Source organism: Macaca nemestrina, chromosome 19 (genome assembly GCF_043159975.1).
Source record: "Macaca nemestrina isolate mMacNem1 chromosome 19, mMacNem.hap1, whole genome shotgun sequence".
Lineage (NCBI taxonomy): Eukaryota > Metazoa > Chordata > Mammalia > Primates > Cercopithecidae > Macaca > Macaca nemestrina.
The window spans coordinates 18,942,748-18,966,684 of record NC_092143.1 but is presented as its reverse complement, the minus strand read 5'-3'; the positions used below and the strand labels follow the sequence as shown (position 1 = coordinate 18,966,684).

The window sequence follows — 23,937 nt, the reverse complement described above, 5'->3', positions numbered from 1 at the left end:
TGTGAAGGATACAATGATTAACTGACCATTTAAATCCTAGAAAGGTCACATTAGCAGCCCCTATCAGTGCTTCGGAGCCAAAGCAGCAGGGTGTGAAACTTAAAATCCACTACGAGCTCAGAAAATGATTAAACTGAGAAGTGATCCATGGCTGCTTATAAATGAAGCCCAAGATTCCTAGCATTATCAATAAGAGCGTAGGCACAAGATCACTGTGCGTGACAAAAAAAAAAAAAAAAAAAGGGTAGTTGGATTATCCTATTTTTTTAATAAGCAAAGAAAAGCAGTTGGGCTAATGGAAATATTAGTTATTAGCTCTATATTTGGTAAATGAATGCTGCTTTTAAGAGTTTAAGAGGCTGTCTGATCATAAATACTTCAAAAAGCACACTATTAATTCAAACCAATCAATAATACAGCATAACCCTCCAGCTAAGTTACTAGTGAGAAGAAATTTATTTATCAGTTTTATTCCCACCAAATCTATATCCAAAGGTTTGGGATTGATTATAGCAAGATGTGTTGTCTTATTATCAAAATAGTATTTATTACTCACACATTTCTAAAGCAATAACCTCTTATGACTTTTTAACTCATTGAGTAGAAAGCTGAATATTTACTGACATTTCTTGAAAACCTGCAACCCGCCTGCAGGAAAGAATCTGACATCATCACACTGTGTTTTCCTTAACTTGACAGGAAGTCAACTTCAAGCAGATTGACTTGAAGCAGGATCTCATTTGGGAAGCGTAAGTGTCCAATAAAAACTGTGTGTTTTTTTTAAATTTGGAAAATACTCAAGTTCCAGTTGCTTATAATTCTCCTCCACTTTCTGAAAACCTGGCAATCCCATGTGGACTTCTGGTAGAATGAGCAATGCAAAGAACTGGCTTGGACTTGGCATGTCCTTGTACTTCTGGGGACTGATGGACCTTACAACCACCGTTCTCTCGGGTACCCCAACACCACAAGGTGAATTAGAAGCACTCCTGTCAGACAAGCCACAGTCACATCAGCGGTCCAAAAGAAGCTGGGTTTGGAACCAGTTTTTCGTTCTGGAAGAGTACACTGGGACTGACCCTTTGTATGTCGGCAAGGTAAGAAATGCCAAGTAGAAATGACCCGGGTATTGGATATTGAAATTGAATATGAATTAAATATGAAAGTTCACCTAGCCTGTATCTGAGGCCTGAGAGAAACTGGAACAAGTGGTACATTACTTGACACCTAGCTAAAATGTAACTTCCGCTTTGTCAGATACCAGTCAGAAAGGAAAAATTTATTTCCTTGTCCATGTCTCTCTTATGAATGGGAAAAACTGGGAACTGGGATTTGGAAGAAAAGGCTCAGACCCTGCAAGAGCTATTCAGGTCCTAAAAGAGGCAGCAGTTGTTGTTTGGGAATGATAGAATGGGGAAGAGGGAAATTTGGAAATGCAAGAAGAGTACAGGGTTTTTTGCTTTGTGTTTTTGTGGGGTTTATTCAGAGCATTTCCAGAGGTATTGCCTGAGGTGCAAATTTAATGAAAAAAATAAAAATAAAACATTTTTCATTTCAGAAGATCTTAGCATGTGCTTTAGGATAGCTGGAGACAATAAATATATTTATAAATGTTATATTTGAATTCTCTTGATTTAATCTATCATTATTTCATCTTTAATCCTGAATTCTTCCTATGTTTACTTTATTGGGGTGTTAATTACAGACTATTTTGTGAAAGCAACCAAGTGAGAGAATAGGAGACAAGGAACTAATTAGAAAATAAATAATTCATTCAAATGGTAACTTAAACGCGTGTTTAGCACAGAGGCTGGGAGCATGGGTTTCAGATTCAAACACAGGCGAGTTCAAAGCCCAGTCCTGCAATTATTTCTAGAGTGACTTTGGACAGGTCACCAAGCCCTGCTCACCTCGGCTTCCTCAAATTTGAATGACGAGGATGAGAGAACTGTTCCTTCTCAAGTGTTGTCTACCCAAGCTCTTTCACCAGTGTCCACTTACTTCTTAACCCAGGTATATGGCTTCAGTCCCCACCACTGACCCAAAGCTGTGTTTTCATTATTTCCCAAGACCTCCCTACTGCCCAATCCGATGGCTTCATTTTATGACACCTCTCAGTCACAACCTCAGACACTGATGACCTGTCTCCCCTTGACTCATTGTCCTCTCTGTGCCATGACCTTCACAATCCCGTTTTTCCTTCTTTTGTCTCAGCCGTGTCTGTGGGTCCTCTCCTTCCACCTGACCCCAATTGTTGGTGGGCTTGTCAGCTTTGCCCCAGCCTCTTCTCCACACGCTCATTCCCTGGGTGAACTCGCCACCTCTGCAGTTTTGAATGCCATGTCTATGCCAGTGAATGCAAAACCTCTATCTCTGGCTTAGACCACTTCGGGTTATAAATCCTACTGCATATGTGACATCTCCACAATTTTCACTCATAGGCCTTTCCAGTGCAGTGTGTCCAGTAAGAAACTCTTCTTTTTTTCTCCTAAACACAGTCTGCCCCATCACCCATCCATCACCTAGTTCCTAAAACCAGAGACCCGGGGATCATTCCTCCCTTTCCCCTGCCCGCACATTCTCTCCCTCTGCAAATTCTGCTAGTCCTATGCCAGAATCAACCCCAAATCCTGCATTTCTCTTACCCCTGCTTCCACCATCATCTGTCACCTGGGCAAATATCTAGCCTCCCAACCAGTCTCCTCATGTCCACCTGCACCTCCTTCCAATCTGTTCTCCACCATGGTCTGTTTAAAATTTAAGTCAGATCATGTCACTCCTCTACTTACTCCTCTCCACTGTTTTCCCACTGTGCGTTGAATCCTCCAGACACCTCCCCACAGCTTACAAGACCACTCCTTTCTGGATCAGCCTGCCTCCTGGCACCCACCCACAGCCCATGCTACTCTCTCCCTCATTCTCATGTTGCAGGGGTATGACCTTCGGGACTTCCTGCAACCTGGCAAGCACTGCCTTTATTGCTCCCCCCATAATGAAATGCCCTTCCGCTGGCTTCTCTCATGCCTTCCTTGACCACTCTCTAAGGCAAGCCCCTCTGTTAGACTCTCTTTCACAGCCCTAATCACAACCACCATATTTGATTTGTTTTTTTATTTACATGTTTATTGTCTGAAGCCTCTGACTAAAACTAGAAGCTCAGTGAAAGCAAGAACATTGCTCCTATATTATCCCCAAGGCCTAACACAGCATTTATCTTGTAGAAGGTGCTCAAGATGACATTTAATAAATGAAGGTCTCACTGGGTAGTAAGCATTAAGTAAGCTAATGCATGTAAAGCACTTTGCACAGTACTCAATCCAGAGTAAAATTTTAATTATCCTTAACCTGTAGTAGTAAATAGTACTATAGTAGCGATAGTATTAATAGTGATAACAGTAACAGTAGTTTAAGGAGTTCATTATGGGAACTCAACAGTTCAGTAATACCTAATGCAGCTGCAAACCCCTTGGCCTCAAAACCTGTGAGTTTTTGTTGACTTCTCCTTTCCTTATCTCCTTTATCCTTCACATGCAATCGGTCCCCATATCTGCCAATATTTCCCTGCCAGTTTCTCTCGGATGCATCTCCTCCTCTCTAGGCTCTGTCATGACCATGATCCTTTGTTCTCCCTGACTAGATTAACTAAGCTGGTGCTGCCTGTCTTCCTGTAGAGAGACTCTTCCCGTCCCTCCTCCAGGGTGCTCAGCACATTCCTCTCCCTGAAGCACCCTTTCCATCATGTTGCTCCTCTGATTAAGAAAGCACTGTAGCTCTTGAATGCTATCAGAGCTCCTAGCATACAGTTCAAGGACTTCCTCCTCCCTCACTCAGCCCTCTCGCACAATTTCGCAAACCAGGGCCCCATCCCAATTGAGCTGGACCTCCTTAACTTGTTCTGCCACACATACCACGTTTGTCCCTGGCCCCACACATGTGCCCATGCTGCTGCTCTGTCCAGGACAGGCCCTGACTTCCGCTCATCAGGCCACATTCAAATTCTCAAAGTTTTAGCTTAAAATCAGACAATTCTATCATGAACACATATTGCACCTACTCAGAATTCCAAAGCCTTCTAGCTTCTCCATGTCTATATAACACTTCTTCCAAATAGACATACATGGCCACTGCTAAGTTCAAGAAAAGAGTATGTTTGTATTCAGCAATTTTCAGTAATTACTTATGTGCACATACAATTTAGGGCTCTATTCCCTCCTCCCAAGGGTAGAATTGAGACGCCACTCCCCAACTTTGTCCATATCTCCCTGACGCTGAGTACTTGGCACAGAACTGGCCACAAAGAGTGCAGAAGAAAAAGGTAGCTAACGTTTTATTGGACTACCACAGTACTATGTGTCGGTCACATTCACATCAAAGCAGATCATTTAATCATTATAACAATGCTGTGAGGTGAGTATAACACAGGGAACTAGGCTCAGAGAGGTTATTCACGTTCATTGCCCAAAGTTACACCAAAGGTAGCAGGGAAAGCCCGGGCTGAAATATACATTGCTCCTACCCCAAAGCCCCGGCTTTCCTTTACCTTGCCTTGTCTGTGGCCAGTGGCTTTAGACTAAGCCCAGAGGATACACACAGGAGTCAGTGGTGTTTAGGAGGGATCAGGAATCTGAGCCAGGCTGCTTCCTGAACCCTTTATCTCTGACGCTGGGTAGTTCTTAGCTGTGTAGCACCCTTGAGTACTCACAATTAGTGCTCGCCCTTTCCAAATAACCTCAACCAAGATACAAGACACCCATTTATCTCAATAGTCATCTGACCCAATCCTCACACCAGCAGCCAAGCAAAGATTTTTACCCTGCATGTGTTACCTCTACATGAAGAAGATAATCATATATTCACTTACCCAGACACTTTTCCCCTTTACTTTCTTTTGAAAGGGAATATCCACTTTCATTCTCTTTACCCAGGGGCATTCTGCTTGTCACCTTGAGCTCCGGAAGATGTCTGTTTAGAGAGCTTGCCGGAGTTATTTGCTTATTTCAGAAAGGACTATGGCAACAATTATCAGCTGTAATTGGTATGGCTTTACAAAATCCACACTGGGCTTTCCAGGGACAAGGCGGTGTCGAGTTAAAGCTAGATTATATTGACATATGCAAAGAGAGGGATGCTGAGAGCTTGTGCTTGTGCACGAATCTGTGGGTCCAAATCATGCCGAGGTTAACAACTATGCGGAAGCTGCCTGACCACAAACTATAAGCACTCACTACATTCTGGAAACTATTCAAGGCACTCTGAAAGATGACAAAAGGAGTGAACACCATTCTTGTTTTCGAAATCCTCAATCAGCTAAGATTCTTCAGAACCTGCTTGTACTCCCCATCACTCACTACTCCTTTGGCTGAAGATCTTAAAGACTAAAGAATGGTTAGGATAAATGAGACATTCACTTGTCTTACTCTGCCTAAAATATTTTTTTAGGAAGAAAAAAAATATTTTCCCAAGATGTACGTAACTGTGCTGCTGACTCTGCTCAGAAGCTTCTTACCTTCCTCCAAATAGCTGGTACACAGTCAGTGTTAGTCGAATTAAATATGGATAAATATAAAACATTTTTATTACACTGCCGATTTGCTGAGTGACTTGGAGAAAAGCTGTTAATGTCTGTTCTTTGCAATTTTTGAAACCAAATGTGTATTCTATGGCTGGTAAAGCGGAGTATTAAATGTGCATTGCTGCATGGGTTATTAAGCTGGTGTCTCTCAGCCCCACGCTCACCTTTCCACACTCTGCTTTGGGTACTGGGGCTGAAACTCTCCAAGCCATAATTTCTCCTCTTCCAACCAGCTCCTCTCCCAGGTAGGTTCTACCTGCCTGTAGAAAGTACTAGAGGGAGCCCAGGAGGCAGGACGAGGGAAGAGTGACTTGCTCCTCATCACACCTACTTCTAAGAGGTCTGAATCCCAGGGAACAGGGACACCTCCTCCAAGCTCCTGAGGCCCCAGCCCAAGGGGCAGCTCTCCTTCCTCAGGGGTCTCAGGCCCGGCCTCAAGGGGCTCCCCTCCAAACCTGCAGATGCCAGAATCCCCACCTCTGTCCTGTGTTTTCCTGGAGTTGCGCTCTCTCTCTCTCTGATGCCTCCGGGCTTCCTTTTGGCCTTTCAGTCCTCCACTCCAAATTCTCCCTGCTGAAACCAGGTGTGAGTTTTGTTCCCTGACTGGACCGCGAACTGATAGGCAGGCCTATGGGCCTCAGAAACCACCTCTGTGTAAGCAGATCCTGACATGCTTCAAAGTGGAGAGCTTCCTGCTTCCCTGGGGGTGTTCTCTACCCCCTCCCTCCTCCTTTTCCCTTCCCCCGCCTTCTTCCCTCTCCCCTCCTCCCTTCCTCTCCCTCTCCTGCCCTGCTCATGTGCACACTGGCACGTGCAGACCGGCGCTCCGAACCTCCTGGAAAGGTGCTCCTAGCTCTTTTCTTTTTTTTTTGAAACGGAGTCTCACTCTGTCACCCAGGCTGGAGTGCAGTGGCGCAATCTCTGCTCACTGCAAGCTCCGCCTCCCGGGTTCTCGTCATTCTGCTGCCTCAGCCTCCCGAGTAGCTGGGACTACAGGCGCCCGCCACCATGCCCGGGTAATTTTTTTGTATTTTTAGTAGAGACGGGGTTTCACCTTGTTAGCCAGGATGGTCTGGATCTCCTGACCTCGTGATCCCCCCACCTCGGCCTCCCAAAGTGCTGGGATTACAGGCTTGAGCCACCGCGGCCGGCGCTCCAGGGCTAGCACCATCCACACGGAACTTTCGCCCTCCCCCAGACCCTTCTTCCAAAACAGTTTCATTATGCACTTACAAGACGTCAGGCCACAACAAGATGAATGTCACACGGAAAGCGAAGGCCTCACACCCGAGCCTCAGCCCAGACTCCACGTGGCACCAGCCAGCTCCCAGGAGTCAGGGGCACCCTGCCCTGAGCTCTGCTGCTGTCCTTTCTTAAAATGCTTAAAGCACGCTTACCTGCCGCCTGCTGGGATCACAGGTGTGCTGAGTATTTCAAGGATCACGGAACAAAAGGTTTTATTTGATACATAATGCACCTCGGAACAGTCCTGGGGTGGCCCTTCTGTCAGCTTCTATTTTTCCTTCCCTACACAATCAGCAGTGCCCTAAATTAAACCAATTTTATTAAAACTCCTATGCCACCATGCCATAAAATTACATACATACACTGTTGTATATGTAAACATACACCTATATGCATACGTATACATTTTTTAAATTTAAAACACCTTCTGAAATCCTTGTTCTGCCCACACTTCTGTTCCTCTACCTGAGAACACAGTTCCCAACAGAATAGATTTTCATTTCTTTGTACCCAGGTCCAAATGAAATGGCTTTCTATTCTACACAAGAGTTGGGCACCTCTACTGTTTATAACAGCATAAACAGAAGATTTGGATTGAAAAAAAAAAAAGAAAGAAAAAAGAAAATACTGTATACAAAATGAGGAAATGTGAGAACTTCATATTCTAAATAAAATAAGTAAAGTCCACAACTATTTTTTCAGTCAGTTTTATTCCCTTAGTTCCCTTTTCCAGATAAGACACAGCTGAGTTCCTCCAGGCAGCAAAACCGTTGCCTGCATGATTTGGCTGTGAGTCAATCTGAGTTCAGCTCAAAGCCAGCCACAGCCTCCAAACCCATCCCCATCGGAGGCTGTTGTGGATGCATTTGCAGGTGTTTTATTGGTGATCATGCCGTTTAATCCTCAGAGTAACACTGTCTCAGCCATGCTTCAGGCGGCCTTCCGCAGCTTTTACCACGAGACTGTGCATGACAAAAAAGCCAACAGGTTGTTTTTCCTCTCTGCCACCCTCCTGGAGGTCTGCAGGGAGCAGAGAAGAGCTGAGTGTGCTAATACCGTTTTCTCCATTCACGTGTATCATGGCTGGCCCCATTTATGGCCTTCCTATGATGGGAAAAGTACTGTGCTGGGTGTCTCCAGTGCATTAATCTCTAATGATCCCAATGACCCTTCAGAATAAGTATTAGTGTTGTCCTCACATTTCTAAGGAAATTAATGGTTATAAACATAAAATAACTCATCAAGGGCCCTGAATTTATAACTGGCCTAGACAGTGTTCAGGCCAGATACATTGGACTCCCTGCCCCAGGCCTAATGCTGGCTATTTTATGAACTAATCTCATGAACTTCACCCTGGACTATGCAAAGTGCTAACAACCCAGGCAACAACGGAGTGGCTGACTACATTTAACTAATTGTTTTGTTACCACCTTTAGAAAGAGACCATTACCTATAGGGTTACTGAAAATTACAGGGTTCTTGCCACCTATACATACTATCTGCAATTCAGTAGATATTATAGATGCAGAAATATGTTTATAGGCCTGAGATTTTAAAAATATAGTACTCCTGGACTCCTTTTGAGAGTTATTAAAAGTATTTTGGCTGGGTGCAGTGCCTCACACCTATAATCCCAGCACTTTGGGAGGCCGAGGTGGGTAGATCACCTGAGGTCAGGAGTTCGAGACCAGCCTGGCCAATGTGGCAAAACCCCCTCTGTACTAAAAATGTAAAAACTAGCCAGGCATGGTGGTGCATGCCTGTAATCCCAGCTATTTCGGAGCCTGAGGCAGGAGAATCATTTGAACCCGGGAGGTGGAGGTTGCAGTGAGCCAAAATCATGCCACTGCACTCTAGCCTGGGCGATGGAGCGAGACTCTGTCTCAAAAAAAAAAAGAAAAAAAAAAAGTATTCTGAGAGGGAATATAGCTGCATGGTCAGATAAAAGCATGTCCCTAACTCAACCATCCACATATAGATTTAAGTGACTCAGTTATAAACCCAAGAACCAGTCCCATCTAAAGGAGACACATACTGATGTAAAGAAACATAACCAGCAGTTAAATTCCATTTGACGCCTGAAACACAAGCCCAGTCCTACTGAATGAAACTACAGAACTAGGATCACAGAATGTGAGAAAGAATCCACAGAGGTCATTCACTTTTCCCACTGCAGTGCCCTTAACCTTTTTATAAACTACTTCCATCAGCTTATCAGCCAACTTGAATTGTCATAAAACTGTTTGATACTACAAAAATTATGGCAATTTCTTCTTTTTAACATGTTTAGGCTTATCCATTTTATTTTAATTTTATTTTTCTTAAATGGAAAGGTAGGATTCCTCCTTATGAAACTTGTTCTTATTCTAACATTGGGGATCTTCATTTTCCAGAGTTCCTGTTTTCTATACTTAATGGGGAGAATAATTTCGTTTAAATAATGGTAAGTTCAGGATACAGAATGTGTCATGGAAAATTTTACTTATTCATCAACCTACATCCACTCCTTGACACAATCGTGTCCAATGCATACTAGTTCTTTGTAGACAGACTTATTAAACATTTGAGTTAAAAAAAAAATCTCCTTATGTAAAGGGAGGTTATAAGTTTGTAACAAACTGAAAATCAATGTGTTTTCTGACACCTGTTGACATCCATGATGAGAATTAGGTGCTTTCCTCTCCCAGCTTCATTCAGATATGGACAGGGGAGATGGATCCATCAAATACATCCTCTCGGGAGAAGGTGCTGGCATCGTGTTTACCATCGACGACACCACAGGAGACATCCATGCCATTCAGAGACTCGATCGAGAGGAAAGAGCCCAGTATACTTTAAGGGCTCAAGCCCTAGACAGGCGGACGGGCAGGCCCATGGAGCCAGAGTCAGAGTTCATCATCAAAATTCAAGACATCAATGACAACGAGCCCAAGTTCCTGGATGGACCTTATGTCGCCACTGTGCCAGAAATGTCCCCAGTGGGTAAGGTGGTGACTCACTGATTTTCACAAACAGCACCTCCTATACACACATACACACGCACATGCACACACACACACGTAGGTACACATACATTCAGAACAGGAGAGCATGACAGGAGCAGCTCACAAATTATAAAGCAACCAAAAATGACGATCAAGCCCTGTGGCTGGCAGGAAGCTACCTAAACACTGGAATCAAACAGAGCAAGTAACAATAATAATAAGCCTATTATTGTTTTTTAGTTCTGATTCTTTAAAAACAAAATATTAGCTAGACAGATAAATCAATAAATGGTTGAATAATTGTTTCATAAGGGAGAAATGTTTTGTTATTATCAAAAGAGCAACAGCGCTGGGCACGGTGTCTCACGCCTGTAATCCCAAAACTTTGGAAGGCCGAGGCAGGTGGATCACAAGGTCAGGAGACCCTGGCCAAAATGGTGAAACCCCATCTCTACTAAATACCCTGTCTCTACTAAAATACCAAAAAATTAGCCTGGTGTGGTGATGCACACCTGTAGTCCCAGCTACTGAGCAGGCTGAGGCGGGGGAATCACTTGAACCCAGGAGGTAGAGATTTCAGTGAGCTGAGATCGTGCGCCACTGCACTCCAGCCTGGTGACAGAGTGAGACTCCATCTAAAAAAAAAAAAAAAGCAATGAAGAGCCCAAAGGCTGTGTTCTTACCAGTCATTCAGAATTTAAAGCACAAATAACTCTCATCCCTACTAAACAGGTACAAGGTAAGAGCTATGGAAGCTTGACCTAGAAGGGGACTCTCCCAATGAAGCAAACACATTTGCAAATGCTTTAAGATGGACCGTTCAGGATTGCATCCAGCCTTTAGTTATTACACTTGAACAGGTTTCTAATTCTCTTCCCCAGGTACCTCTGTCATCCAAGTGACAGCCACGGATGCAGATGACCCGACCTACGGCAACAGTGCCCGGGTGGTGTACAGCATTCTTCAGGGCCAGCCATATTTTTCTGTGGACTCTAAAACAGGTATCTGATGCAAGGGTCGACTCAGTGGTGTTTATTCCCTGATAATTTATAACTACTGCTATGACAGACCCAACTCTCCTTTTCAAGGACTCTCCAGGGAGCGTATTAACCAGAGAAGATTGCTATAAGCTTTAGGATTAAGAGAGCAAACTAGCACTGCCCTGATGGGTAAGAGCAGTGCTATGCATAGACAATGGGCAGTGTCTACATGGAGAGGCAAAAAGCCCCTTTGCGTACACACACAAAGTAGCTCCCCACTAGCCTTCAAAAAATCCTATGGTTATATTTATTCCCAGGGACTAAGGTCTTTCATAACCCCAAGAAGACCCAAGAGGATTGACACATTCATCTGGGTCATTAGAGAAATAGAAGCATTGATTGTGAAACTGGAAAGAGCCTTGGGAGAATCATCCAGTCTGTCACCATTTGCTTAACAGATAAAGCAATCGGGAAACAGAGCTACTAAGCTCATCTAGTGTAGAGCGGTCTCTTGACACGTGGTCTGATGTTCTTTCTATTGAACCAACCACTGTTCACTCAGCAGTGAAGTCCAAAATGAATGGTTGCTGGGGTAGACAGGTTTTGATGAGGGAGGAAAGACCATGTGGGATGTGGCCCCCAAAAGGCAGGTCCTGATTGGGAAGCTCTCACAGGGAGGACATCAGAGAGAGCTGAATGGGTGAGGAGCAATGTGGCAGAAAATGACAAACAGAAGTTTGCTGTTTTGTTTGCTTATTTATTTCTGTCTTACCCAAGAGCTTTGGCTACAGAATTTATGTTTGGATGTATGAAAGCTTTCATTTAATATGTTTGAGCTTGGCAAAGTTATTGTGATGTCATTATTTTATACTTGTGCCAAGCTTCCCCTCTTATTACTTTCATAAATGATGCCATATTTGAACTTCTCAATAATCTTGTAAACTAGCAAAAGATATAGGAAGCATTATTACTTCCATTTTATATGAGGGTAAACATGGGACCTAGGAGTAATTACAAGGAACCTGAGTAAAGAAACAGCCACAGAATAAAGTTAATGGTGAACACTCAAAGACACCTCTTTATTTGAAAAGAAAAAATACATTTCTATCATTAGCAACCTGATCGAATTTTTTTCCCAGAAGTCCTGAGGGAAACCAGACATTCAGAAAACTGTATCATAAAAGTAGTAAGGGAGTGTAAATTAGGAGGAGGAAGGAAAAAAGACTGCAGTTAGGGACTTCTATAAAACAGTAACTTTAACAATTCTACTAAGGGCAAGGGGGAGAATGAAGAGATGAAGGGTGCCCACAGGGAGGAAAAATACAGGGAGGAAGAGGGTAATGTGTCCTTTATATCCTAAGAAGAGTCTTACATTATTTTGACAGCTCCCGGGGGCATCTGTAGTGTTAAGGTCAAAAATACATGAACAGATAGTTATTGCTGTGCCCATGGGGGGCCTTTTAAAAAAGAAAATGCTGCATATACCACTTGAGAATGTTATTACTATAAGGCAATACATACATTATAGGAGTAAACTGGGGTGGATTATTATTCCCAATCCCTTCCATTTTCATGCAAAAGGTCTACCTAGCCAAGAGTCATGTTGTAAAGCTGTAGTAAATAAGTCTTTAATCTTTGCCTAGAGTGTATAGAAGTCAACTTTTTTAAGCTGAAGGGTTAAAGGGGAGATAAAACATTACTGTACAGGCGTGGCAGGATCACAACACATTTCAACGGATTGTGGTGTAGGCCCCTCTTCTTAAGTGAAACCGTATCTGCTGCTTGCTGTCTGGGGAAGTTCATCTCTTATGCATGGTAAAAATAAACAGCTCACAGAGCATCTTTCATGTCCTAGCTCACAGAATTCAGTAAAGCACAGAGGTAAACAGAAGAATATCACAAAACAGAATGAATACGTAACAACAGGAAAATCCAATTAGAATTCCAACCCTGCTTACAGGTAGTAGGGAGGCAAGAAAATGCAGGAATGAGTTACCTAAAGAAGAGCCATTCACACAACAAGGGCTCTAGGGGCCGAAGAAACTGAAGGAGAATTATCTAAATTCACAGATTTGTAGACATATGAGGCTTTGTTTTCTGGACCCAAAGACCCCAGTTTTCCTTGGTGAGACAGAGCTGCCAGAAATCACCTTGGACTGCAATTTCCCAGATCTGTAAGAGAAACACTGCTGCCACCTCCTGTTCACTTTCAGTAATGCTGCCAGAAGAAACCAGCCCTCTGAGCTCTTCCTTCTGGAATAAAATAGTTTTCATTCACCACTGATTTCAGTACAGCCCATTTTTGAAGTTGAGATTTCTTACCTCAAATTTAAAAGCACAGGTGACTTGCACCTCACTTCTAGGCATTAACAGTGCACCGGGGAGACACCTAGAAACCAATCTTTAAAAACTGGTCCTGTGGTTTTATTTTCAAAAACAAAGTCATTTCTATCCTGCAGGTGTAATTAGGACAGCGCTCATGAACATGGACAGAGAAGCCAAAGAATACTACGAAGTGATTATCCAAGCCAAGGACATGGGAGGGCAGCTTGGAGGATTAGCTGGGACCACAACAGTCAACATCACCCTCTCAGATGTCAATGACAACCCACCCCGCTTTCCTCAGAGTGAGTACCTAACCCAAGAGAGCACAGACCTCGGGCCCAGAGATTACAGAGGTGTGGGAGAAAGGCCAGTTTGAGTTTTCTCATTAAGTTCAATTATCCATAGATTACTTTCTTACATTCATCATGCAATTCTCGCATAACTATTTCCCTTCAGGGTTCCAGCTTCCCATAGTACTAAACCAGGATTTCTCAAACATTTTGTTTCCATTTTCTCCTCCCTGTGAAATCTTTTTACTTTCTTTCCTGATTTCCATGCCCACCCACCCTACATAAAATGCAATACTAAGGAATAAGGTTTGTTGGGTAGAACTGACCTTCAGTGGGCCACAAACTAGCAATAGCTAAGATTTTTTTCATCACACCCCTGCAAACCTATTTCTGCCCCCAGGGGGCAATACTGATCCATCGAGAATGCATTCACTGATAGCCAAAGCTGTAGATGGACACATCCGCCCATGTGACAATCTTCACCAATCATTCCAGTAGCTACCAAGCACTTGTTTGGTGAGAGCACAGGGCGTGAAGGGCACAAGAGGCTTAGAATTCAGTCCCTGCCCTTGTGAACCTTCAAATCCACTTGGGAGGACACATTCTACACACAGGAAAATTAACCCATAGTAGCACTTGGTGCCACTTGAATAGTGCAAAATGATGCCTTCATATAAACTGAGAAGAATGAAGCCTCCACAGAAGGATGAGATTTCAACAGGGGGCTAAAGAATATAGCAGGTTTATATAGGCAGAAAAGAAAACATTCCAGAAGGGGAAGTCATTCATCTATTCATTCATTCAAAAAACATTGATTCCAGGCCCTATTCTATGAATGAATCACAAAGCCGTGTACAGACAAAACAAGGTCTCTACCGTCTTGGAGCTCATTGGAGTAAAAACCTGCATGGAGGAAAAAACATCCTGACTGGAAATAAGTTTTCAATGTCATTTTATGTTCAAAGACTACTAAAATTAAAACCGGCTCTTGCAAATGTGCTGTATCTTTAGTGGAGGCCATAGAAAAGTTTTTGAGCGAGAGGGAGACATAAAGAAAGGCTAAATTTGGTAGCCATGTAGCGGAGAGGTTGGCAAGGCAGAGACTAGGAGCAGGGGAGTCGGTTAGGAGACATTTAGAGTGGTCCAGACTTGAACTGCTAAGGACTTAAGGAAGTAGCAGGAGGAGTGGAATGGGACAAATAAGAAAACATGGACTTCTGCCTCTTGATTTCCTGACTAAGGGAACCGTGGCAAAGGGTGGAGTCAAAGATGACAACAATGTTTTCACTCTGGATGACAGGGAGAAGGACTGGACTACTAATAAAAATAGAGAATGCATAATGGAACGAGTGGTAGTGTAGGAGGGAGACAAATTCAGATTTGAATATGAAGTGACAGCAGGACAATCAGGTTGAATGTCCTTAAGGAAAGTGGAAATATAGAGCTATGACCATGGAACAGAGCCCAGGAACGGAGACGTGAGTTTGAGAAGCAGATGCCTGAAGGAAGCAGCAGGAGAAATGAGAGCAGGAAGTACAATTCCAGGTGAAACACTTAGCTAGGGAAATGAAGCTTTAAAAAAAACTAAAAAGAGAAAGAGTCTAGCCAGACTAGCCAGACTGTCAGATGAATAGTTGCATTCTGAATCAGTCAGACCAAGTGAACCTTCCCTTGTATCTATGTAAACACAGGAGAGCTCAAATATTTACAAGCAAACGGAATATACAAAGTCCCATAAGCATTCATGATGGAAAAAGCAGGATATTAGATAAGCATTTCACAAAGGGTGCAAGTGAGTAAGTTCCTAAGTTGCTTGGTCTGACAGTGCAGAATACAAGAGCATCAAAGAACAGTCTGTGAAATGCCACATGGATGGACTTTGTGTTGCTTTAGTGATCCTGTGGGTTCCATCTTCATTACTTCATGAAGGGCTCATATTACTCACACTACAGACTATAAATTCTTAAACACCCTTGAACTATTTGGCTTTTTACATTTGACACTAGACAGGTGTCTCTGATGGAGGCAGAAGGGACAGTACAACCAGCTTATTACATAGCTCAGGTTATTACATAGGTCAAAGGTAGATGGATTCTGACATATTGCCAGGAGTCATGTTACCCCAAACATGGCAGCTTCACAATAGCAGAACACAATACAAGGATTACTGGGGTTTTAGCCTTGCCTCCCAAACCAAGATCTTTTTTTTTGTTTTTCTGAGACAGGGTCTTGCTCTGTCACCCAAGCTGGACTGCAGTGGTGCAATCACAGCTCACTGTAGCCTCAACCCCCAGGATCAAGCAATCCTCCCACCTCAGCTCCTGAATAGCCAGAACGACAGGTGCACACCACCATGCCCAGCTAATTTTTGTATTTTTTGTAGACATGGGATTTTGTCATGTTGCCCAGGCTGGTCTTGAACTCTTGGGCTTAAATCATCTGCCTTCCTCAGGTTCCCAAGGTGCTGATATTACAGGCATGAGCCACCACACCCAGCCCCAAAACAACATCCTAACACCATTCTAAAGCACACATTTTAAGTTGTCACTTTTTCAAAATATAGTTTTAATGGAGACTCTAGGATAGAGTGGAAGTGTGGATTATGTTTCATGGAAGACAAAACAGAAATGTAAAAAAATTTAAATCTCTGTGTCTCTATGCATTCTACACACATTATCACTGCTTCCTCCTTTTTAACCTTTTAAAACTTTGCATTCTCTCTTCATTAAATAGTTCCCCATCTATTTGCTAAAACGAAGTTTGGATGACCTTGATATTCCGTAAACCTATCTTGGCTATACTCTTATGCCTAATTAATCTAATGAGTCCTCATTGTAGGAATTCCGTTTTGCTTCTTTTTCACAAATATTACTATAACTGATTATGGAATATTGACAAAATGACATACCTACTATTTTACATTGAACAAGCTCAGTCACCTTTAATAGACCCAAATATAATGAAACATCAAGATCTCAAGCTATTCATTTATAATATAATGTATCATGTTGATGTTTAAACATATAACATAGCTTGATTGGGATGAGGAACATTGTAGGCAGATGCTTGTTTTTCCCAAAAGTTCTGCAACAGCAAAGTGTAATCCATCAACAACTCTGGAAGTAAATGGAAAGAGATCATGAAATCCAATTGCCTGCCAGCTTAATACAAACTTTAAAGATTTCCTGGCTCATGTTTGTAAAGAACAGGCATCATTTCTTCTCCTGTGCAAGGCAGGGTGCTGTGAGCTGGCTGGGTGCTGTCAACCTCCCTGAATCTTTGTGAAACTCAAGCCCTCACACCCGAGGCTATAGCTTACAAAGCATATTAGAATAAAAGGGAACACATACATATGGAAAATGTGATTGTGTGATTTTTCTTTGTTATTTAGTCAGTCACATTATGATTGACAAAATAACAAAGAACCTCAAAAAGCTGAGCCCCAGAAAAGGTAAGTTGGTAAAAATACGAATTCATGGAGATGAAAGTGAACTAAATTTAATTGTGAGCTTAGGATGTCATGTCCAAAAGGAGATGACCAACTCTGAGAGTCTTACATATGTGAGAACCTTTTTAGTATTTTATTCTGGAACAAGAAAACAAGAAGCATGAAGGATCTGTCCATGGAGAGGCAGCCCGGGGCAGTCTCGGGTACAAGGACACACTGAGGGGCAGCACATGGAGCTGATGGAGCTTGCTCTCCACGGCTGCTCCCCCTTTATAGATCACTGATCTCCATGACCTCTGAGCAAGTGGTCGTAGAGACAGGCACTCAGCACACGGGCCAGGCCCTGAAAGAAAAGGTGGACATTTGAAGTGAAAACAGAGTAAATACGCACTTTGTGACCACAATGTTTATCACTCTCAGAAGGAACTGCAATTTAAGGAAATACTTCAGTTCACCAGGAAGTACTAAAAGATTTGAATGCAAGGTACTTCCTACCACTCAAGCTACAGTCACTAGGACTAAGTCGTTCTGCTTTCACCCTGTTCTACTTAAGCTTTTTTGACTCCTCTTTATTGAACATCCAATACAGGCTATGGCCTGTATGACCGTTTGCTCAGCCTTTCTAGACCTTAGTTTTTATCTGTGAAAACTCAAGTTTTACGTTTTGAACCCAGAAGAAAGATATTTTGCACAGCACCCCTGATAAGATATGATAATGATGAGGCATTTTTTGTACTGACGGATTATCAAGAATGCGTGTCCTGGCTTTTCTTTGTAGAACATTACCAGATGAGTGTGTTGGAATCAGCTCCAATTAGCTCCACTGTCGGGAGAGTGTTTGCCAAGGACTTGGATGAAGGCATAAATGCAGAGATGAAATACACTATTGTGGATGGAGATGGTGCAGATGCCTTTGACATTAGCACAGATCCCAATTTCCAAGTTGGTATCATAACTGTGAAGAAGGTAATCCAACTCCTTTTTCTAAACCACTTTCATGGGTGCTTTGAATGTTTATGAAATGCTAGTAAGGACTGTTGTATTATTGATATGCATTGCTTCAAATCCTCTGATAAAAGCGCTTTCCTATTATTTTTAAAAAAAAAAAAGATCAGAAAACCTCTTAATCCTTATGTTTACATGCAAACACTGGCTGTGCCATCATTTTACTGAAAAGGTACCAGGTCCTGATAAAAATATATTATAAATATATTTCTAAATACATTCCTTCTACCCAGCCACTTAAAAAACTGTTGTAGCTTAATTTTCTAATGATGTTAATGACTTGATCAATATTTGCACTTGAATAACACATGCATTGTAACATCCCATACATACCAATAAAGCAAGCCATAATATTATTTATGAATCAATAAATAACATGCAGGCATTTTTTAATTGTTTCTCAAAGATCTGTAAATTCTAATTAAACTTAAAAAAGCTTTATCAAACATACCTGCTAAATGGTTGTTATCACTTGAAATTCCTTTGTTTTATAAGGTACCAAGATAAGCTACCGATTCTTTCTGTGACATAAAGCACATATGGATATACTCAGCTAGAAGATAAACTTTTTAAAAATTGAATCTTTAACTCCCTAGCAAATACATATCTAATGAAATACATTAATTTTAAAACTCATTGACTTAAATTTCCTTCTCTATGTTGAATGCATTTTAAAACCCAATATATTTTAAATGATATACTCAACAAATATTTATTGAGTGCCGCCTATGTGCCAGATATTGTTATAGGCATTTAACATAGAGTAAGTAAAACAACCAAAAATCTCTGCCCTCATGGAGTTTACATTCTAGCAAGGGAAGAAGACAATCAAAACATCAAGTCACTAAAGTAGTTTATTAGAAGGCAATAATTAGGCCGGGCGTCGTGGCTCAAGCCTGTAATCCCAGCACTTTGGGAGGCCGAGACGGGCGGATCACGAGGTCAGGAGATTGAGACCATCCTGGCTAACATGGTGAAACCCCGTCGCTACTGAAAAGTACAAAAAACTAGCTGGGCGAGGTGGCGGGCGCCTGTAGTCCCAGCTACTCGGAAGGCTGAGGCAGGAGAATGGCGTGAACCCGGGAGGCGGAGCTTGCAGTGAGCCGAGATTGCGCCACTGCACTCCAGCCTGGGCGACAGAGCAAGACTCCGTCTCAAAAAAAAAATAAAAGAAAATAAAAATAAAAATTAAAAAGAAGGTAATAATTGATATGGGGGGGGCAGAATAGAACAAAATAAGTGAGGCCAGGAAAGCTAAGATGGTTTCCAATTTAAACTGAATGGTTGGCTAAATGCCCATCAATCAAAGAGTGGATTAAAAAAACTGTGGTAAATATATATGATGGAATACTACATAGCCATAAAAAGGAATGGACTAACAGCATTTTCAGCGACCTGGATGAGATTGGAGACTATTTTTTTTTCTCCTTTTTTGAGATGCAGTCTTGCTTTGTCACCTAGGGTGGAGTACAGTAGCGCAATCTCGGCTCACTGCAACCTCCGCCTCCCAAGTTCAAGTAATTCTCCTGCCTCAGCCTCCCAAGTAGCTGGGACTATGGGCACACACTGCCATGCACGGCTAACTTTTTCTATTTTAGTAGAGACAGGGTTTCACCATGTTGCCCAGGCTGGTCGAGAACTCCTGAGCTCAGGTAATCTGCCTGCCTCAGCCTCCCAAAGTGCTGGGATTACAGGCATGAGCCACTGCGCCCGGCCAATTGGAGACTATTATTCTAAGTGATGTAACTCAGGAATGGAAAACCAAACATCATATGTTCTCACTGATAGGTAGGAACTAAGCTTTGAGGGCACAAAGGCATAAGAATGATACGATGGACTTTGGGGACTTGGAGGGAAGAGTGGCAGGGGGTGATGGATAAAAGACTACAAATATGGTGCAGCGTATACTGCTCAGGTGATGGGTGCACCAAAATCTCACAAATCAGCACTAAACAACTTACTCATGTAACCAAATGCCACCTGTACCCCAATAACCTATGGAAAAATAAAATTAAATAAATTGGGTCGTTGGGACTGGTATCACAGAGAAGTGGCATTTATGCAAAGACTTACAGTGAGCAGAGTCACACCACTGAGTTAAGCAGGTTGACAGTGTGGGAGGTTCACTATCAGTGACTCTTTGTGAAAAGCGCGCATGGCAGTCCTAAAGAGAAGAGAATGGGCATAAACTATTGAGGAAAGTGTTCCAAGCAAAAGGACCGCCATTGCAAAGGCTCTGAGGTGGGACCATGCCTGCTGTATTTCAACAACAGCAACGGCGGGGTCATAAGGCTGAGTGGAGTGGGGGACTCTTAGGAGATGAGGTCTGAAAAGTAACAAAGGAACCAAATCATTTAGGACCATATAGGCTAACTATAAGGACTTTGGTTTTTACTCTGAGTAAAATGGGGAATGACTGAAGGATTTTTAACAGATGTATGACATGGCTGGGTTTTCATTATAAAATACTCAGTAGGCTGTGTTGAGGTGGGGGGAGTTTAAGGAGAGAAGGATGGAAAGAGGGAGACCAACTGAGAAGCTACTGCAATAATCCAGGTAAGAAATGATGACAGTTTCACCTAAGTAATGGGAATGGAGGTGATAAGAAGTGGTCAGAATCTGTACATAATTTGAAAGTAGAGCCAACAGGATTTCCTAAAAATGTGGATGAGGATATGGAAGAAAGAGAAGAGTCAACCGAGCAACAAGAAGAATGGAGTTGCCATTAACTGAGACAGGGAAGTCTGCAGGTAGAGCAGGTGGCAGGGGTGACAAGTATTGGAATTCAGTTCTGGACATACATGTGACATTTGCAGAGTCTATTAGACATCAAGTAAAGACATGTCATGGCTTTGGTTTTAAGACTGAGGAGTTTGTAGAAGGGTTCTGGGCTGGAAATATGAATTTGGGAGTCATAAGAATATAGATGGTACTTAAAGCAAATAAAACAAATGAGATTGCAAGGGACTGAGCATAGACAGAAAGAGGACAGTGCAACGAGCCCTGAGGCACCCCAACATGAAGAGGTCAGGAGGAGTGTAAGGACAGGCAAGGAGACTGAGGTGCGACCAGGGAGGCAGGAGGAAAATGGAGGAAGTGCAGTGTTCTGAAGGCATGAAGAATGCACTTCCAAGGGATAGAGTGATCACCTGTGACAAACGCTGCTACAGGTCAAATAAGAACATCAGGAATTCACCACAGACTTTAGGAACATGGAGGCCACTGACAACCTTGACAAAACCCACAGTTATAACATTAAAATGTAACTCAAGTTAACATGTGTTTATAATAACTTTTTTCTATGCTATTTGATAGAACTGAATTAATACTGCTTGAGAAGGGAATAAGGGACGAGTTCATATGTTTGTTCTGTATTTATTTAAGATGCAATCCATCACAGCAAAGGAACAGAATCACAGCAAAGGATCGAGAATTCCACCAACCAGACATCTTTCTATCCTGTACACAATGATCTTGAAACAATGCAAAAGGCTGAGATTAACTTCTAAATTATCAACTAAATCTAGATGTCAGTAAAATACTATAATTTCTTATTCTCATTCTTTGAGAATATCACGTTAGAATTATAATAGGTGATTAAAATAACAATACTATTTTGGTATACGTCACAGGTTCCCCTACTATGTGGTATGCCTCAAGTAAACAATAATACGTTGCTAACCATAACTAGTAACTGTAAATAAGGGAAATGCTCAAATTTTTGAATTACTGGGTTTTCCTTCTTCTTTTTTTTTTTTTTTTTTGTTTGTTTGAGACAGGGTCTCACTCTGTCACCCAAGCTGGGGTGCAGTGGCACAATCATGGCTCACTGCAGGCTTGACTTCTTGGGCTCAAGCAATCCTTCCACCTCACCATCCTAACTAGCTGGGACTATAGGTATGTGCCACCACAGCCACCTAATTTTTGCGTTGTTGTTTGTTTGAGACAGGGTCTCTCTCTGTCGCTCCAGCTGGAGTGCAATGGCATGCTCATGGCTCACTGCAGCCTGTAGTCCCAGCTACTCAGGAGCATGAGGTGGAAGGACAGCTTGAGCCCAGGAGGTCGAGGCTGCAGTGAGCCATGATCGTGCCGCAGCCACCTATTTTTGCTGCTGTTGTTGTTTTGCTTTGTTGTTGTAGAGACAAGGTCTCCCTATGTTTTCCAGGCTGGTCTCAAACTCCTGAGCTCAAGCGATACTCCCACCTCAGCCTCCCAAAGGCCTAGGATTACAGGTGTGAGCCACCGCAACCAGCTTTATTGTTTCTTTAGTACGAAAACTCTATTCAAACAAGCAACCAGAAAAAGAACTTTGGGGGTTCTCAATATTTTAATGTTATCTTATGTCTTAAAATAATGTCTGAGATAATTCTAAATAATAAAATAATATTTACGTCAGATTATCACAATATAGTTTAGACTTTATTACAAGCCATATGTTTTTAAAAGTCTATTAAAACTCTGTCTCTGAAAGAAATCTCAAAATGTGTTTTCTTCAGCTCCCTTACCTGCAGAAGAGATGAAGCCTCTTAAGACAGAGTACTGTTTTTCACTGTCATTACTAAAACGATATCCATGTTTAATCAAAATACATATCAATTTTGCCAAGGTCACTCTGATTTCTCTTCTGAACTTATAAGCTGCCAGAAAATGGAATTAAGAAAAGGGTCAATAAGTTGGGTAGATGGACAAATCACATATAATAAATACTTTAGAGGCCACTGACTGCTCAGTCTATGGCTTTGGAATAACATTCACTCAGATATCTGCTCCACGCCCATCTTCCCACTTTGTCATTAATAATGTCATATAAAATTGAAACAAAAGTTATGCTTTTGATTTATTTCCCTTAGGCCTATTATTTGTCTAAGAAGCACATACTTTTTCAAAAAGAGAAATTGAGCTGAATTGATAGAATTGGGTCTTTAGGAAAGCACACCGATTACTACCCAGTACCTTGGGTCTTTTTAGCTTTTAAGTAATCAATCAATCAATTTTCAGTCCCTTAACTTAGATGCTTGAAGTATAATTTGAAATATATAATTTTCAGGATGTTCTTTATTCTGAGTGAGCATGATGTGCCATTTTCTAGTCTTCTGCATATCTTCTGTCTTACAACAAGAAGCAGCAATTGTTTAGAGTCCATTCTCTTCTTAGGCAGGTCACAAAGAACAAAAATTCTGTATTTTGTCAAATCTGAGATGTCATGAATTATAAATCTCATCATTGTTTTATGGGTTATTGAAGAAAAGTTCTTGCCAATTTAAATAATACAATGCTTTCTTATTTCTTAGTGTCTATAAAGCACTCTTGTAGGCACAGTTAGACAAATTTGTTTCACCAGTGTTAGATTCACTCCATGCTGCTGTTTCCATGCCGTTCTCCCTATACAATAACTCTTGTTTCAATGCCAAATCATAATATAATATTTTAAAAGACATTTTAGAAGGCAATAAAGCTCAACACATGCAGTACCAACAATGTGCAGAACTCCACTGAAGTACAACATGAACAGCTTGGACTAGGTCTGCCTTGCATGGGCAGTAATGCCTGCTGCTTATCAAGATCCCTTTGCCTCCCATTGACACTAGAGCAACTGTAAGGTATTATCAATTGGAGAAGCAATGCTATTTCTAAAATATTAAAATATCTAAAACTGTGCATCTAAACTACTGAAATACATTAATAAAATCTGTATATACTATCACTCAATCAGTAAATGTTAATACTCACATTGAGAAACGTTTTGTACTGTTCAATGTAACAATTTATTTTAGGTTTTTGCTACCCTTTGAGTTTCTGGTTTTGCTAGGCACTGGGGAATAAAAATCTGACTAAGTCATAGCTTTTGCCCTTGAGTATGGGGAGTGGGATCAACACAGAAAGAAATATCTGTAATACGAAAGAAAAGCTATAAAGGAAGTATAATAATGTACTGTGAGAACAAAGAAGGGAATATTTAATTCTTCTTAATTAGTAATTAAAGTTGCATTACCATTTTGTGCCATAATTTTCATGATTCAATTTTTTACGATATAATGGCTTTTTGTTTTTGTATCCTCTAACTTGAAGAAATTTCTTGAATTTGGAA

General features: G+C 41.8%; 1 protein-coding gene and 1 long non-coding RNA gene across 12 annotated transcripts in view; one reads left to right on the top strand and one right to left on the bottom strand.

Moving 5' to 3' along the window:
• The window catches only part of LOC139360002 (uncharacterized), a 247,168-nt gene that overhangs the window by 153,829 nt on the left and 69,402 nt on the right, over window positions 1-23,937 (bottom strand). The gene's annotated exons all lie outside the window — the stretch shown is intronic.
• Window positions 1-23,937, top strand: part of LOC105477026 (cadherin 20) — a 224,049-nt gene that overhangs the window by 155,518 nt on the left and 44,594 nt on the right. For 5 of the 10 annotated variants that reach the window (XM_071085247.1, XM_011733353.3, XM_071085245.1 and 2 more), the window contains 6 exons: window positions 700-749; window positions 869-1,097; window positions 9,505-9,799; window positions 10,683-10,802; window positions 13,241-13,408; window positions 17,623-17,810. In XM_071085247.1, coding sequence (XP_070941348.1) covers window positions 870-1,097; window positions 9,505-9,799; window positions 10,683-10,802; window positions 13,241-13,408; window positions 17,623-17,810 — 999 coding nt within the window. In that variant the 5' untranslated portion in view covers window positions 700-749; window position 869. Of the gene's footprint in view, window positions 1-699; window positions 1,098-9,504; window positions 9,800-10,682; window positions 10,803-13,240; window positions 13,409-17,622; window positions 17,811-23,937 lie in introns of all 10 variants that reach the window. The other 5 variants (XM_011733348.3, XM_071085242.1, XM_071085243.1 and 2 more) reach the window with 1 other exon arrangement.